At 43.1% G+C, this 19,385-nt stretch overlaps 1 protein-coding gene across 2 annotated transcripts in view; it reads right to left on the reverse strand.

Moving 5' to 3' along the window:
• The window catches only part of LOC129862718 (calcium-dependent secretion activator 2-like), a 252,818-nt gene that overhangs the window by 165,563 nt on the left and 67,870 nt on the right, over positions 1-19,385 (reverse strand). For both annotated transcript variants that reach the window (XM_055934622.1, XM_055934623.1), the window contains exon 3: positions 13,171-13,503. In XM_055934622.1, coding sequence (XP_055790597.1) covers positions 13,171-13,503 — 333 coding nt within the window. The remainder of the gene's footprint in view (positions 1-13,170; positions 13,504-19,385) is intronic.

Here is a 19,385-nt window from a genome sequence, read left to right on the forward strand (position 1 = left end):
AATATAATATAGTTGTGTATATTCCTTATAACCGCGGACACGCAAGGTAATGTTACTCATTTCATAACCTTTATGGTGTTATATTCAATCGTGTTTACGTAGCTAGCTACATTCTTCTATTAGCTCTGTATAACAATGCTAATTGCGTCAGATAAGTATTAGCTTGTGTTGCATTTTGAAGCTACCCTGGCCTATGACTCCCAAGTGGTGCAGCAGTCTAAGGCACAGCATCTCCGTGCTAGGGGTGTCACTACAGACACCCTGGTTCAAATCCAGGCTGCGTTTCTGTCAAAGTGCCTTATTACGAGTTCCTTGAACTCAACCTCCCCCTCTGCATCTTCCTGCATCCGAATGTCGGCATCCCCTTCCTGTTCGACCTGACTGTGACTCAGGCCCCTGTGCTGTTGAAGAGCAGTCTGCTGTACCAATTGTCCACATACAAAGTGTGTCCCTTACTGAGATGAGGAGCCAGCATGGTGATCACCACGGACCCAGACACCCCAAGCCTCTCAAAACGTTGGATGTCAGTGGTGGACCCTGTGTAACTATAATGTCCTGGACAAATCCTGTCTTCATGTCGCACATGACAAAGAACTTGACCCCAATCCTGTGCCTGTTGGAGGGAATATATTGACGGAATGCCAGCCTACCTTTTCTTAACATCAGGGACTCATCAATGCATAGGTCCTTGTACGGCACAAAGACCCAACCAAATGCTGATGTCAGGCTGGTAAGAACATTTCTTATTTTGTACAACAGGTCATTTAGTTTGGCAGTAGCATTGTTGACGAAATGCAGGCATTGCAGAAGAACTAGGAAGCGGTCTTGGAAAAAGAGGTGGCAAAGAAGGGAGTTGCAAACATAGGGTCTGTGCTCCAGTATTCTCTTAGGGAGTTCTTCTTTACTATCCCCATAAGAAGGGCAGTCACTCTCTTTTCCAGTAGCTCCAAGGCATAGCGATTGGTCTCCTCTACTAAACTCGCACCAGCTCCTCTGTCAGAAACAACTTGAAGCACTCTGCCTCAGATGGAAATGGCAAGCGACGTTGCACTCCAGACTGGGGCTCATCAAAGCAAACAGCAGGGCCAGTAGGGGTGAAATGGCTGGCGGCCTTCCAGCTACCACAGAACTCCTGTTCTTCATCCACTGTCGGTCTGCCTCCATCACCACCATTTTCAAAGAGACCTGGGATTTTGTCAGTGGACAAGGAGTCTTCAGATGTAGGGTGCTCAATGGCTACAAGGTTGGGGGGCAGCTCCTCACAGTCACTGTCAGAATCTGATTCCTGACTTTCATACTCAGACTCATTGTCAGAATTTAAAAAAATCTCCAGAAATGATGCATTTGTGAGTTGTCTCCTTTTGAAAAGACATTGCTAATGCTACAGCATATCTCACTAGCTACATACATAAACAACAACACTGAATGGCTCAGAGTGGGAATGAGAGGTTACGTAATTGACTGCCGGCACGCACCACTTGTATCAATAAATCACTAGCAGACTTGTTTACGTGCTGCTGTGCGTTTTGTTGCTAACCTTACTTTGCAACCTGACAACTTTACGGTTTTTACTTTTTAATTACCGCTTATATTTTTTGTATTTCCATCACTCAACTTTTTCACTCCGGACGCTTTATCTGGACATATTTGTCAGGACCTCCACCAGCCGAAGTTAAGTAGTAACATTAACATGCCTTCAAATTGCAGTCGCTGTACTCATAATACAGAGGAGAACGATCGTCTTACAGCGTGAATAGTTGTGCTGCAAGCCCAGCTTCAGACGCAATCGTTAGGCAAGGGTAACTTCAGTGTAGGAAAGGATTAAACAGCATCTTTGCTACCAGTAAGTACAGATAGTAGTATAAATCCCCTCGCACGGTCCACGCAGCCGGACAACTTTCTCATGGCTTCTGGAGGGAAATGCTGTAGGAATGCTCAACCGGTGTCACTCACTCAGCCGACAGAAACTTTCAACCGGTTCTCCACATTAAGCAGCGAGTCGGAGTCAGAGGCCGAGCCTTCTCTGGTCTCTACTCCTCCCGTTACGGGGTCTGAGACGCCGAAGGCTCCCACCATTAGCTCTGACAAATTGAAAACCCTAGTCATTGGCGACTCCATTACCCGCAGTATTAGACTTAAAACGAATCATCCAGCGATCATACACTGTTTACCAGGGGGCAGGGCTACCGACGTTAAGGCTAATCTGAAGATGGTGGTGGATAAAGCTAAAACTGGCAAGTGTAGAGAGAATAGGGATATTGTTATCCACGTCGGCACTAACGATGTTAGGATGAAACAGTCAGAGGTCACCAAGTGCAACATAGCTTCAGCGTGTAAATCAGCTAAAAAGATGTGTCGGCATCGAGTAATTGTCTCTGGCCCCCTCCCAGTTAGGGGGAGTGATGAGCTCTACAGCAGAGTCTCACAACTCAATCGCTGGTTGAAAACTCTTTTCTGCCCCTCCCAAAAGATAGAATTTGTAGATAATTGGCTTTCTTTTTGGGACTCATCCACAAACAGGAACAAGCGTGGCCTGTTGAGGAGTGACGGAATCCATCCTAGCTGGAGGGGTGCTCTCATCTTATCTACGAACATAGACAGGGCTCTAACTCCCCTAGCTCCACAATGAAATAGGGTGCAGGCCAGGCAGCAGGCAGTTAGCCAGCCTGCCAGCTTAGTGGAGTCTGCCACTAGCACAGTCAGTGTAGTCAGCTCAGCTATCCCCATTGAGACCGTGTCTGTGCCTCGACCAAGGTTAGGCAAAACTAAACATGGTGGTGTTCGCCTTAGCAATCTCACTAGAATAAAGACCTCCTCCATTCCTGCCATTATTGAAAGAGATTGTGATATCTCACATCTCAAAATAGGGCTACTTATTGTTAGATCCCTCACTTCCAAGGCAGTTATAGCAAATTAACTAATCACTGATCATAATCTTGATGTGATTGGCTTGATTGAAACAGGGCTCAAGCCTGATGAATTTACTGTGTTAAATGAGGCCTCACCTCCTGGTTACACTAGTGACCATACCCCTAGTGCATCCCGCAAAGGCGGAGGTGTTACTAACATTTACGATAGCAAATTTCAATTTACAAAAAAAAAAAGAAGAAGTTTTTGTCTTTTGAGCTTCTAGTCATGAAATCTATGCAGCCTACTCAATCACTTTTTTATAGCTACTGTTTACAGGCCTCCTAGGCCACATACAGCGTTCCACACCGAGTTCCCTGAATTCCTATCGGACCTTGTAGTCATAGCAGATAATATTCACATTTTTGGTGACTTTAATATTCACATGGAAAAGTCCACAGACCCACTCCAAAAGGCTTTCGGAGCCATCATCGACTCAGTGGGTTTTGTCCAACATGTCTCCGGACCTACTCACTGCCACAGTCATACTCTGGACCTAGTTTTGTCCCATGGAATAAATGTTGTGGATCTTAATGTTTTTCCTCATAATCCTGGACTATCGGACCACCATTTTATTACGTTTGCAATCGCAACAAATAATCTGCTCAGACCCCAACCAAGGATCATCAAAAGTCATGCTATAAATTCTCAGACAACCCAAAGATTCCTTGATGCCCTTCCAGACTCCCTCTGCCTACCCAAGGACGTCAGAGGACAAAAATCAGTTACCACGTAACTGAGGAACTCAATTTAACCTTGTGCAATACCCTAGATGCAGTTGCACCCTAAAAACTAAAGACATTTGTCATAAGAAACTAGCTCCCTGGTATACAGAAAATACCCGAGCTCTGAAGCAACCTTCCAGAAAATTGGAACGGAAATGGAGCCACAACAAACTGGAAGTATCGAAGAGCCCTCACTGCTGCTCGATCATCCTATTCTTCCAACTTAATTGAGGAAAATAAGATCAATCCGAAATTTACTTTTGATACTGTCGCAAAGCTAACTAAAAAGCAGCATTCCCCAAGAGAGGATGGCTTTCACTTCAGCAGTAATAAATTCATGAACTTCTTTGAGGAAAAGATCATGATCATTAGAAAACAAATCACGGACTCCTCTTTAAATCTGCGTATTCCTCCAAAGCTCAGTTGTCCTGAGTCTGCACAACTCTGCCAGGACCTCGGATCAAGGGAGACACATTGAAGTGTTTTAGTACTATATCTCTTGACACAATGATGGAAATAATCATGGCCTCTAAACCTTCAAGCTGCATATTGGACCCTATTCCAACTAAACTACTGAAAGAGCTGCTGCCTGTGCTTAGCCCTCCTATGTTAAACATAATAAACGGCTATCTATCCACTGGATGTGTACCAAACTCACTAAAAATGGCAGTAATAAAGCCTCTCTTGATAAAGCCAAACCGTGACCCAGAAAATATTTGTAAAAACTATCGGCCTATATCAAATCTCCCATTCCTCTCAACAATTTTAGAAAAAGCTGTTGCACAGCAACTCACTGCCTTCCTGAAGACAAACAATGTACACAAATTGCTTCAGTCTGGTTTTAGACCCCATCATAGCACTGAGACTGTACTTGTGAAGGTGGTAAATTACCTTTTAATGGCGTCAGACCGAGGCTCTGCATCTGTCCTCGTGCTCCTAGACCTTAGTGCTGCTTTTGATACCATCAATCACCAAATTATTTTGGAGAGATTGGAAACCCAAATTGGTCTACACGGACAAGTTCTGGCCTGGTTCAGATCTTATCTGTCGGAAAGATATCAGTTTGTCTCTGTGAATGGTCTGTCCTCTGACAAATCAACTGTAAATTTCGGTGTTCCTCAAGGTTCTGTTTTAGGACCACTATTGTTTTCACTATATATTTCACCTCTTGGGGATGTCATTCGAAAACATAATGTTAACTTTCACTGCTATGTGGATGACACACAGTTGTACATTTCAATGAAACATGGTGAAGCTCCAAAATTGCCCTCGCTAGAAGCCTGTGTTTCAGACATAAGGAAGTGGATGGCTGCAAACTTTCTACTTTTAAACTTGGACAAAACAGAGATGCTTGTTCTAGGTCCCAAGAAACAGAGATCTTCTGTTGAATATGACAATTAATCTTGATGGTTGTACAGTCGTCTCAAATAAAACGGTGAAGGACCTTGGCGTTACTCTGGACCCTGATCTCTTTTTTGACGAACATATCAAGATTGTTACAAGGACAGCTTTTTTTCCATCTACGTAACATTGCAAAAATCAGAAATGTTCTGTCCAAAATTGATGCAGAAAAATGTATCCATGCTTTTGTTACTTCTAGGTTAGACTACTGCAATGCTCTACTTTCCGGCTACCCGGATAAAGCACTAAATAAACTTCAGTTAGTGCTAAATACGGCTGCTAGAATCCTGACTAGAACCAAAAAATGTGATGATATTACTCCAGTGTTAGCCTCCCTACACTGGCATCATGTTAACTTCTTGCGAATATAGGGGGTGCTGTTTCGACTTAGCATAAATTGGTCTCCAGATTAAACTGCCTAGTACTCAATTCTTGCTCGTACAATATGCATATTATTATTATTAACACTCTAGTTTCTATAGCCGTTGAAATTATGTCTCTGAGTGAAACAGAACTCCTTCTACAGCACTTTTCATGACAGGGAGTGAGATTTCAGAAATCTTGGCCCCTGTTCCCAGGTCAGTTGTAATGTCCCTGTGAATGCTATGGGGATACAAACACTGCCTACGTCTTCCTCTAGATGTCAGTAAGTGGTGACAATTTGAATGGAGTCGATTGCGCAATCAGGGCCTGTATAAAAGACCAATGACCGGAAGTACATTTCTTTTCGTCTCTGCGCCTGACGCACGATGGACGTCGGACTGGCCTCCTTCCAAGCTGTTGTTTAGCCAGTAATATATCTCCGGTCATGTTTTTACTCGTTACGCGAGCATGTTTTTACTCGTAATCGTTTACGCGATTTTATGGCATTTCTGTGTGACGCACTTCGAGTACCTGGGCACTTTTCTAGTACATGCTGAACGTTAGTGGCCATTTCGACAGGACAAGAGGACATCTTTCGACCAAAAGACGATTAGACCGGAGAAAGGATTCATTGCCCAAGATTCTGATGGCAGTTCAGCTAATAGTAAGAACTATTTATGATGATAAATCGTTGTTCTGTCGAAAAATGTTAAACGCATATTCCGCCATTTTCTTTGGGGTAGCTTCGCTTTGGCGCACCCTGTATTGAACAGTAAGGATAATTAAAAAAATGTAATTCAGCGATTGCATTAAGAACTAAATTGTCTTTCAATCGCTGTCCACCCTGTATTTTTTAGTCAAGTTTATGATTATTTATGCATTAGACTAGATCACTGTCCAATATGGCGCCCAACATTTTCTGACCAGCTTGGCTACTTTTCTCATTGTATAACCACGATTTTGGTGGCTAAATATGCACATTTTCGAACAAACTCTATATGTATGTTGTAATATGATGTTACAGGAGTGTCATCTGAAGAATTCTGAGAAGGTTAGTGAAAAAATGTATACATTTTGGTGGTGATAATGCTATCTCTCTTTTTGCCGTGAATCAATGCTGGGGTAATGTTTGCACATGTGGTATGCTAATATAACGATTTATTGTGTTTTCTCTGTAAGACACTTAGAAAATCTGAAATTGTCTGGATTCACAGGATCTGTGTCTTTCAATTAGTGTACGCTGTGTATTTTTAAGAAATGTTTTATGATTAGTAATTAGGTAATACACGTTGCTCTCTGTATTTATTCTAGTCGAGTTGTGATGGTGGGTGCAATTGTAAACTATGATTTCTACCTGAAATATGCACATTTTTCTAACAAAACCTATCCTATACAATAAATATGTTATCAGACTGTCATCTGATGAGGTTTTTTCTTGGTTAGTGGCTATCAATATCTTTATTTGGCCGAATTGGTGATAGCTACTGGTGGTGAGAAAAAATGGTGGACAAAGAAAAATGGTGTCTTTTGCTAACGTGGTTAGCTAATAGATTTACATATTGTGTCTTCCCTGTAAAACATTTTACAAATCAGAAATTATTGCTGGATTCACAAGAAGTGGATCTTTCATTTGGTATCTTGGACTTGTGATTGAATGATATTTAGATGCTACTATTTACTTGTGACGCTATGCTAGCTATGCTATTCAGCTTTTTTTACTGGTGGGGGAGGTGGGGGTGCTCCCGGATCCGGGTTTCTGAGTCGGTAGAAGTTAAGGCAAGGGCTGATTTCAAGGTTTTACTGCTAACCTACAAAGCATTACATGGGCTTGTATCCGATTTGGTCTTGCCGTACATACCTACACGTACGCTACGGTCACAAGACGCAGGCCTCCTAATTGTCCCTAGAATTTCTAAGCAAACAGCCTACCCATGTGAGAGACACAGACTCGATCTCAACTTTTAAGTCTTTATTGAAGACTCATCTCTTCAGTAGGTCCTATGATTGAGTGTAGTCTGGCCCAGGAGTGTGACGGTGAACGAAAAGGCACTGGAGCAACGAACCGCCCTTGCCGTCTCTGCCTAGCAGGTTTCCCTCTCTCCACTGGGATTCTCTGCCTCTAACCCTATTACAGGGGCTGAGTCACTGGCTTACTGGTGCTCTTCCATGCCGTCCCTAGGTGGTGTGCGTCACTTGAGTGGTTTGAGTCACTGACGTGGTCTTCCTGTCTGGGTTGGCACCCCCCTTGGGTTGTGCCGTGGCGGAGATCTTTGTGGGCTATACTCGGCCTTGTCTCAGGATGGTAAGTTGGTGGTTGAAGATATCCCTCTAGTGGTGTAGGGGCTGTGCTTTGGCAAAGTGGGTGGGGTTATATCCTTCCTGTTTGGCCCTGTCCGGGGGTATCATCGGATGGGGCCACAGTGTCTCCTGACCCCTCCTGTCTCAGCCTCCAGTATTTATGCTGCAGTAGTTTATGTGTCGGGGGTCTAGGGTCAGTCTGTTATATCTGGAGTATTTCTCATGTCTTATCCGGTGTCCTGTGTGAATTTAAGTATGCTCTCTCTAATTCTCTCTTTATCTCTCTCTCAGAGGACCTGAGCCCTAGGACCATGCCTCAGGACTACCTGGCATGATGACTCCTTGTTGTCCCCAGTCCACCTGGCCGTGCTGCTGCTCCAGTTTCAACTGCTCTGCCTGCGGCTATGGAACCCTGATCTGTTCACTGTCATTACTATTATTTGACCATGCTGGTCATTTATGAACATTTGACCATGTTCTGTTATAATCTCCACCCGGCACAGCCAGAAGAGGACTGGCCACCCCTCATAGCCTGGTTCCTCTCTAGGTTTCTTCCTAGGTTTTGACCTTTCTATGGAGTTTTTCCTAGCCAGTGTACTTCTACACCTGCATTGCTTGCTATTTGGGGTTTTAGACTGGGCTTCTGTACAGCACTTTGATATATGAGCTGATGTAAGAAGGGCTATATAAATACATTTGATTTGATTAGAAAATGTTTTGTGTGGTAATTGATATATTTACTGTTTAATTCACATGTTTTCAAGTAATATTGACAAATCATGCATTCCGATTCTTGCATAGATTGTAATGGGCACATATGTGTGTAAAATACTTTTTTATGGTTGTATTGATTAAGATGAGCTAAGCTAATTCCAGCCATGTGTGGAGCCATGTTTGTTGACATACAATTCATTCTGGGTGTCATGTAATCTGTCGGTCCAAAGATGTTATAACAAAATGACGTAAAGGTTCACAAATTTTTTGAGAACTTCCGGAAGTGAATGGTGGGATGTGAATGATGGTAGACAACTCACCCCCTTCAACATGCATACTATAAACAGACCAAACTCATCTTGTCTTCTCTTATTATTTTGGTTTCTGTGAGAAATAAAAGCATGGCGGAGCGCAGAACCTACCCAATGTCGGATTACTTTCGATTTCTAGATAGTGTTTTACTCAATTATTTCGATCAATGGTGAGCTCACCTGTGATGTGATTAATTATAATAGTAATTGCTATTAGCTAATTCATATTGTAGTTTGTGTCAGCCGAGAGGTATAAAAATATGACCGATTGTGTTACGTGTATCTTTCCTCAGTTAGCGCTAGGACAAATGTAGCCTACATTCTTTCGGTTTGGATGATTGTGGTATGCTGTAGATACTTCTGTGAATGTCTGAACATTGCATCCAAAAATACTGCTCACATTCTGGACATAACTTTGTAAGGACTGTGTTTATGGCCAACTCAAATGCTGATTGTTGCGTCATTCGAAACTGGCCGTTCCAAATAAGCATTCTAATCACATCGGTTTGATCGTACGCTACAGGGACCACTGTAGAATGATCACACCCCAGTGTTGGTAAGTGTGAAAAGGTTAAAGGAGCGGGACCAGACACTGGAAGAAATCTTGCTACGCCCGCCGATGAACCAATAAAGGTTACACATGCTCTGACACTCGTCGGATGTGGCAGGCCTTGCAAACTATCACGGATTACAAAAGGAAACCCAGCCGAGAGCCGTGACCCTACCAGACGCCTTCTACGCTTGTTTCGAGGCAAGCAATACTGAACCATGCGTGAGAGCATCAGCTGTTCTGGGCAACTGTGTGATCACGCTCTCCGTAGCCAATCTGAGTAAGACCTTTAAACCGGTTAACATTCAGAAGGCCAGACGGATTACCAGGACGTGTACTGCGAGCATGCGTTGACCAGCTGGCAAATGTGTCTTCACTGAGATTTTCAACCTCTCCCTGACCCAGTCTTTAATACCTACATGTTTTAAGCAGACCATCAAAGTCCCTGTGCCCAAGAATGCCAAGGTAACCTGTCTAAATTACTTCCACCCTGTAGTGTACTCACATCTGTAGCCATGAAATGCTTTGCAAACCTGCTCATGGCTCACATCAACACCATCATGCCAGACACCCTGAACCCGCTCCAATTCGCATAATGCCCCAACAGAGCCACAGATGACGCAATCTCTATTGCACTCCACACTGCCCTTTCCCACCTGGACAAAAGGGACACCTATGTGAACATGCTGTTCATAGACTACAGCTCAATGTTCAAAACCATATTGCCCTCCAAGTACATCACTAAGCTAAGCTCCCTTGGACTGAACACCTCCCTCTGCAACTGAATCCTGGACTTCCTGATGGGTCACCACCAGGTGGTGAGAGTAGGCGACAACACATCCGCCACGCTGACCCTCAACATAGGGTCCACTCAGGGGAGGGTGCTTAGTCCCCTCCTGTACTCCCTGTTCACACACGACTGCGTGGCTAAACCCACGACTCCAACACCATCATCAAGTTTGCCGATGACAAAACGGTGGTGCCAGGACAACAACCTCTCCCTCAACGTGGGCAAGACAAAGGAGCTTATCGTGGACTACAGAAAATGAAGGGCCGAACATGCCCCCTTCCACATTGACGGGGCTGTAGTGGAGCGGGCCGAGAGCTTCAAGTTCCTAGGTGTCCACATTGCTAAGGAACTATCATGGTCCAAACACACCAACACAGTTGTGAAGAGGGCACAACAACGCCTCTTCCCTCTCAGGAGGCTGAAAAGATTTGGCCCTCAGATCCTCAAAAATGTCTACAGCTGCACCATTAAGAGCATCTTGACTGGCTGCATCACCGCCTGGTATGGTAACTGCTCAGCATCCATCCGCAATGCGCTAGAGAGGGTAGTGCATATGGCCAAGTACATCACTGGGGCTGAACTCCCTGCCATACAGGACCTCTATACAAGGTGGTGTCAGAAGGAGGACCTAAAAATTGTCAAAGACTCCAGCCACCCAAGTCCTAGACTGTTCTCTCTACTACGGCACGGCAAACGGTACCGGAGCGCTACGTCTGGGACCAAAAGGCCCCTGAACAGCTTTTTCCCCTAAACAATAAGATTGCTAAATACACTAAACAAAAATATAAACACAACGTGTGTTGGTCCCATGTTTCATGAGCTGAAATAAAACATCCCAGAAATGTTCCATGAGCACAAAAAGCTTATTTCAAAGCTTATATCAAATGTTGTGCACACATTTGTTTACAAATGTCTACCAAGGTCTAGTGTCTGCAGGTCTCATTATTTGAAATCATTCAAAGTACTACACATGGGAACACTGTCAGCCTTTAAAGCCATTAGGACTGACATTTAAATGCCTAAATCTAATTTACAGGAGGAACTGTATAACAACACATTTTAATGCACATTTCACTGCAGAATGACACTGATAGTAACATGTGTTCTTCACAGCACATTATGGATGATAATAAAAATAATAATAATATACACTAACAGTAAAAACTTTGGACAGCAATGGCATGTATTTAAATATACCCTTTAGATGAATGAGCCCAAACCGTTTAGAGTTTACAAATGACTGTAATCACTGATCCCACCAACATATGCCAACTAGCTACAGCCATCTCTTACTACTAATTGGTGGCCATGGAAGACCCCCTGGTAAAAGGCAAAGGGGGAGGAAAGACACCCCTGCCTTCGTTGACAGAGCCATGGTGAGGGAGGGCACTCTGATTAAAAAGTCTCATCAGCCACTGACCTTAAAGACATGTCTTCAAAGAGACCTGTGATTAGCTGGTGATTAATAACTTCTTATGGCTGGGGGCAGTATTGAGTAGCTTGGTTGAATAAGGTGCCCAGAGTAAACAGCCTGCTACTCAGTCCCAGTTGCTAATATATACATATTATTAGTCAATTTGGATAGAAAACACTCTGAAGGTTCTAAAACTGTTTGAATGATGTCTGTGAGTATAACAGAACTCATATGGCAGGCAAAAACCTGAGAAAAATCCAACCAGGAAATGGCAATTCTGAGGTTGGTCGGTTTTCAACTCAGCCCCTATTGAAGATACAGTGGGATATTGGTAATGTTGCACTTCCTAAGGCTTCCACTAGATGTCAACAGTCTTTATAACCTTGTCTGATGCTTCTACTGTGAAGTGGGGCCGAATGAGAGGGGATTGAGTAAGGTCTACCATGTGCTGAACATGCGCTGACCATGCGCGTTCATGTGAGAGCGAGCTCTGTTCTATCGCATTTCTGAAGACAAAGGAATTCTCCGGTTGGAACATTATTGAAGATTTATGTTAAAAACATCCTAAAGATTGATTCTATACATCGATTGACATGTTTCTACTGACTGTAACGGAACTTTGACATTTCGTCTGCTTTTAGTGAACGCGCTTCGTGACTTTGGATTTGTTTACTAACCGCGCTAACAAAAGTAGCTATTTAGACATAAATTCTGGACATTTTCGAACAAATCAAACATTTATTGTGGAACTGGGATTCCTGGGAGTGCATTCTGATGAAGATCATCAAAGGTAAGTGAATATTTATAATGTTATTTCTGCCTTCTGTTGACTGCACAATATGGCGGATATCTTTTTGTCTTAATTGGGCTCTGAGCGCCGACCTCAGATTATTGCATGGTTTGCTTTTTCAAAATGTGACACGGCGGTTGCATTAAGGAGAAGTGGATCTAAAATTCCATGTGTAACACTTGTATTTTTGATCAACGTTTATTTTTAAGTATTTCTGGAAATAGATGTGGCTCTCTGCAAAATCACCAGATGTTTTTGGAACTACTGAACATAACGCGCTAATGTATACTGAGATTGTTTTGATATAAATGTGAACTTTACCGAACAAAACATACATGTATTGTGTAACATGAAGTCCTATGAGTGTCATCTGATGAAGATCATCAAAGGTTAGTGATTCATTTTATCTCTATTTCTGCTTTTTGTGACTCCTGTCTTTGGCTGGAAAAATGGCTGTGTTTTTCTGTGATTTGGCGGTGACCAAACATAATCGTTTGTGGTGCTTTCGCTGTAAAGCCTTTTTGGAATCGGACACTGTGGTGGGATTAACAACAAGATTACCTTTAAAATGGTATAAGATACTTGTATGTTTGAGGAATTTTAATTATGAGATTTCTGTTGTTTGAATTTGGCGCCCTGCACTTTCACTGGCTGTTGTCATATCAATCCGCAGCCATAAGAAGTTTTAAAGGACATTTGACTCCAACATCCCCAATAGTATATTACTTGGGCATTGGGCGCATTGCATCGTAATTATACAATGTATCCTTACGTGGTTACCTAGACAACACCTCCAACAAACTAGAATAGATAGATAACAATAAACATTTAGGGGGGGTATTTGTGTGTGTGTGTGTGTGTGTGTGTGTGTGTGTGTGTGTGTTCGTGCATGTGGTCCATCGCTCACCTGACAGGCGTTGTACAGCAGCTGGTGCTCAAACTTCTTGATGCCCAGAATCTGCTGGAACATCTCGTACAGTTGCTCCTTGCTGAGGATCATCTCGGAAACGGCACTGAGGTGCATCCTCTGGGGCTGGCACCGCTGGTCCTCATCCCCCCTGTAGATGGTGTCATACTTGGCGATCCAGGAGCTCAACACTGTCTCTTTGCTCAGGCCGTCGATTTTGGGCAAGCTGCGCACCCGCCGCTCAATGTTCTTTTTGACGACATCCCGGAAGTCGCAGGCCGAGCAGCCGCCACTCTGCACCATCCTGGACACCCGCTCGCTCTTCAGGAAGCCCTGTGCAAGTGGAAACCAGGGATCATAAGGACCCGGAAGAAAATACAACTAATGTAGTGCTGCTAAGTTAATGTACTAATTAATGCAGTTGGTTACCGTCATTGCACTTTGTCATAGTTCCTGATAAACTTACCAATGACCCATGATCCCAGAGTCTAATCTCGCCTTTGCATCTCCGGGAAACAGTTATTTTTTGCATCTCGTCGTATGTACAGTAGATACAACCATGAAAATGATAAAGTTGATATAACATACCGAAAAAATGGAACCCACGTAAATCAAGAAATTAAACAATAAAACGATATAGGTTTATTCAGCTCGTGGTAATCTCTTTACATGGGCTCCATTTGTATTAAACATGCAGGTGTTATGCCCAGCTCAGGGCAGGCAGCCGCTATTAACCTCTATAATTACACAGAATGAATGTTTCTTCCTCAGGGCTTTAACTACAGACTCACTCAGATTCTGTCTGCTGGTAGTCATGACGTCTGGGAGAGGAGGATGATGGTACATGAAGTCCAGGTATTTAGCCTCACTCAAGGGTCTCATCTGGATGTAGCATTTCCTATTAGTGGAAGCTAATCTTTTATTTGGCCCCTCAGTATAACGGGTTAGCTAGCTTGCCTAATACTCCTCAGGGAGAGAGAAGATAATTGGGTTCGGTTTACACCTGTGTACAGGGTCAAGATCTGTGAGGGGGTTGTACTGGCCTCTCTGCCTCAAAGAATCCCCAGACTCTTCACACGGTGTATGAGTGATACGCACATCAAACTTTCATAGGCTAGTAAGGACCACTATGAAAGAAAGCCTGCACATGGCATGATGTTCTGTGACGTGTAGGCTTTTGGATGGACAGATAAAATAAGGCACGATCTGAGAATGTTGAAAGCGACATGATATTATTGGACCATCTAAAGCACAGGGCGTATTGGATTCCAGCAAGAAACGTCTTCCTGACGACATCTGAAAGGGGAAAAATGCTTACTGGAGCTGAAGTGCTCAAAGGGAGTAGGGATCTAAATATTTAGGGTAGACATTAGTTTAGAGAGGCTGGAGAAAGACATTGACTAACTGACTGACTAAGAGACAGACAGACAAACAGTGGCGCCGGTATAGACAACGCGCGTCACTGATTGTGTTTGATTCCGTTTTGGAGGGACGATGCAAAGGCATCTTGGGGTACAGAGAGCTACTAGTGCATGAACAGCAGATGGAGAAGAGTCGTGGGTCCTCGTGGGGAGTAATGGTGCGGAACAAAAGCATTTTGCGTCGGAGAGTCTCTGGGAGGGAGGAAACCACAAATCAACAAAACAAATGAGTTTGTGTCGAGAGCAAAGCCAATTCCTGAGCCAGAGTGAGATTTCAGCACATCGGGGGGTAACACGGCTGCTGACGGGCTGCCAACTCTCTAGGCCAAGTTTCTCTGAACTGCAGTTAGAAAGAGAGAGCCAGGCTTTATGAAGATAAATGGAAATTGGCCAGAGTTAACTAGATAAAGATGTGGTGACAGATGTAGCTGCCACTGGCATGTACTAACGGGGCAAGAACAGCCAAGACGTGTTCCTTTGAACTGCAGTAAGGAGAAAGAAATAACAGTCCACCACATAAAGAGTGATGGCAAATTGCAAAGCAGGAAAAACTAGAGTTTGCTAGACAAAGATGGAGGAGGTAGACTAACAGCCTCCTGCTCTGCTATCAACAACTGATTGGCTTGAGTTCAATCTTATTTTGTTAGCCAGGTGCGATGCAGCGCTAGGCAACACTGGTGCAGTGAGGTGAGTTTAGCAAATTGTTCAGTGACTCAAAGAAAGCATGTGGGGGGAACTTATGTCAACTCATGTCATGCCTCAATTGCAGGGGCGTCAAACGCAATTTCTGGAAGGCTGAGTATCTTAAGCCTTGTTCATATTGGCAGTTTGAAGCGACTCCTTTTCCTGAAGTCTAAATAGCCAAAAACCTAATGGAGTCAGATATTTCAAGCCACAGTGGAAACTACCTTCGTAGGTGGTTTGAAGTCAAATACAAATCTGATTCTTGGCCAGACGGCTTGTGTCTGAACAGTCAAATCGGATTTACTTGCACTCAGGTCGTTTTTAGACTGTTATTTGGCTGTTATATCTTGTTCCTTGCTAGCTACTCTGTTGACAGTTTGAAAATAACATGTTGTAGCTAACTAGCTTATTAAACAAATTAGTGAATGTGCTAGAAAGCTAAACAGCTACCTACCTAGCTAGCTAGTTGACTGCTGTGGCTGGTCAAAATGACTCATTATGAAAGTTGGATAATCTTATCCTTTGAGGCTTTAAAAAGTGTTCCAACACTATGATTTTGAACATTCAAAGCAACTGGGAAACATCCGTGGCCGGCATTGTTGCCACCTTAGCTTGCTACATAACTTCTGAGTGATAGGAAGCATGAGCACCACCACTAATCACCCTACACCACTGCGCACACATCCTTCATTACTATGACAACTAGTGTAGCCATGTCGGCAGGTAGCCTAGTGGTTAGAGCGTTGGGCCAGTAACCGAAAGGTTGCTGGATAGAATCCCAGAGCTGACAAAGTAAAAATCTGTTGTTCTGCCTCTGAACAAGGCAGTTATAACCCACTGTTCCCTGGTAGGCTGTTATTGTAAATAAGAATTTGTTCTTAACTGACTTGCCTAGTTAAATTTTAAATATCAGCAAATGACTGCTGTCTGAACACACAGAAATCCGATTTGGTCACCTGTAACTTCCAGTTTGGGACAGTCAATATTCCAAAACGGATTTGAAAAGCAAAACTGATTTAAGCATTACGGCCTGCAGTGTAAACAAGGCTTAAGGGTTTTCCCTTGTATTTGATTGATTAGTAGGAACCCCCCTCACCTGGTTAGGTCTTAATTGAACACAATGTGCACATTATGCTATAAACATAAATAGAAGCCCTACAAAAATACTCCATGGTTCAGTGACTCATGGAGAAGCTAACTGATAAAGACACTCGTTATCTTGATGGGTGTTCCAGATAATTGCCTTGTTCACCTGGGATACAAATGTAATGTGTGTGTTATGGGGCAGGGGGCATCCAAGAAAGGTCAGCCTTGTCATGACCCCTGAAGTGTCACTCAGCAGGGCCTTGCCAAACCCACTCCTGATCCCATACCGTGGATCCCTGGTTGATGAGACTACCCACTAACCCCAGATCCACTGTCAAACCACTTAGCACCCCATCTGGGTGGGAAGCATCCATAAGCATCTCTAAAAAAGAGTTTGATCCAGAGTTGGAGGAATTTGAGGAGAGGGAGTTGGGATGTTGTTTACACATTGAAATTGACTGAAATGCGATCACATGAACTGGTTATACTGTACTGTCTTTGGCCAACTCAAACCCGAAAACCAAATGACTTCGCCTCTATGTAGTGCATCATTTCCTCAAGCTACTTTCCTGCTATAGTGATAAGAAGATCAAATTGAGCACACCGCACTATACTACTTGGCATGCTCCCTTGAAACATGAAAGGTATTCTATATTCTAGCCCTCACGACTCATCCACCATACCTTACAAGCTCCTGTACATATGTTTGAGTCCACGTCACGACCCCCTCGTTGCTAAATTAAATGTCTTTGTGTTGGTAATTGTGGTCGCCATTGAGGGTCTCCGAGAGCTTTATGGCTAATGCCTTCATTTTGTGTGGTGGTAAAAATGTCACCCATTATTACCCATTATTACTAATGAATCTTCTACCAAGGGAGTTCCTCTCTCCCTGCTGGTTGACTTAATTGAGGGTTTAAAATCTCATTGAATTATTTATAACCAACACTGTTCCGAGTTTACTCCTCAATTAAGAGATTAATAAAATAGGCTCCCGTCGCAGCCTTTGGTTGTATAATTAAAGTTATTATCTGCAGAAATTAATCTACTAAGGAAAATGGAAACAGATCTGACAGCCTGGCTGTAGAAATATAACTGACACAGGGAGAGATAGCTGGCAGGTTTGGAGCTCTTGGATTTTAACTGCAAACTGCTGAATTTGTCTGACGAGATGATTTTTCTTGCTCTACAGAAATGAATATAATTTTAATGTGAGAAGAGTGATGCATGCGGGGAGAGGAGAGGAGAGTGAGGGAGGGAGAATCTGAACAGTTGTCCAGAGGAGATGTGTATCCTTTGAGAAATCAGTATTTCTTCCTTCAAAATAACAACTTTAGACAATTCAAAAATACCTCATTGGAAAGTAAAGGAGCAACATCTGCACACGATACAGTGCCTATAGAAAGTCCACCCCTTTAAACTTTTTTTCACATTTTGCTGCCTCTTAAGGATCGGACACTTTTTTCAAGGATATGCATATTCTTGATATAAATTGAAAGGAAACACTTTGAAGTTTGTGGAAATGTGAAATTAATGTGGAAGAAAATAACACATTATATCTGGCAAAAGATAATACAAACCCAAAAAAACATGCATTTTCAGATCATCTTTGAAATGCAAGAGAAAGAACATAGATTAAAATAGGATCCTAGGAGTAATTTAGATTCTGCCCACAAGATGGCAGCAGTGTCTGTGCAAAGTGTCAGACTGATCCAGTGAAGAATTACCTCATTACACAATATTTTGCATCAAGTCTGCCAGGAGTTTGCCCAAATGGTCAATTTATACATTTTCAAGTACATAACTACAGAGAACATACACAATGCTATGCTAATAAAAATATTAAGTTTACACACTCCCAGGAATGTCAAACATGATGGATCATTAGCTTATACACTAACCTTCACACACACACACACACACACACACACACACACACACACATCTAGATGGCCGGGTGGCCTGGGTGTGGAGCCAGAGACAGCAGAGGGGTCAAACTGTAGAACACCCCGTTCCTACATTTGAATATAAAAATTGATTTTATCAAACAAAACTATGCTACATTCCATCTCTGGGACCCTCAGGATGACAAATCAGAACAAGATTACTGAATGTAAGTATATTATGTACCTTCAGAGATGAATGTATCAAACCAGTTGCCATAAGTGTTTAGTTGTTGTGCACTATCCTCAAACAATAGCATGTTTGTTTCTGTAATAGCTACTGTACATTTGACACTGCAGTTAGCTTAAATTCTTGGTAATCTTTCTGCCCATAAAAGACATGTCTATGTCCCGGAAAGTGGCTGTTGTATACAACGTTTTCTAGTCACATTATCGCATATTAAGCAACAACTGTCCCGGTTTGGAGACACCGATCCTGTAGAGGTTAAAATTAAATTTAAAAAGCGATTTAATAAGATGCTTTCCTACAGATCTACCCAACCTACTATACAGTAGCTCCACACTGACGTGATTGGTTGATGGTAGGTGGGGGCAGAACGTCCTGTATAAACACAAACTCACTTCCTTGACAACTTTCTTCACAACAGCTCTGCTCTGCTTTGCGAAGCGCAATAAGTATGAATGCCCTGACTTATGCAGAGGCTGCATCGCAGTAAATGCTATACGGCCAATACAGACGCTGGATTTACCATAAGTCGGCTTTAAAGCAGGAGATGTGGGACCAGATCCCTCACAGGGACATTGTGATTAAGTCTGACAGGTCTAATAAGAGAAGGGAGGGGAAGAAAAAGCCTGGCGGTCAGATGAAAACACTTCCTGTGCTCTGCAGAGGATGAATGGAAAGCCTGCCCACCTGGCCTCACTGAAGGTGTGAACTAAGGCCTCAAATCAGGGACAGTTTGACCGCTCAGTCCAGACTGCTAAACGGCAGCCCTGGTGGCATAAACAAAAGAAAACATTCAAGAACTAGAGACATCTGACCCAAAGGCTTTCTGGCATTTAAACTAACTTGGTCGGGCTAGTGAACGCTGACAGTTAATCTCCTGGGAAGTCCTAGGGCCCG

This window comes from Salvelinus fontinalis, chromosome 9 (genome assembly GCF_029448725.1).
Source record: "Salvelinus fontinalis isolate EN_2023a chromosome 9, ASM2944872v1, whole genome shotgun sequence".
Classification (NCBI taxonomy): domain Eukaryota; kingdom Metazoa; phylum Chordata; class Actinopteri; order Salmoniformes; family Salmonidae; genus Salvelinus; species Salvelinus fontinalis.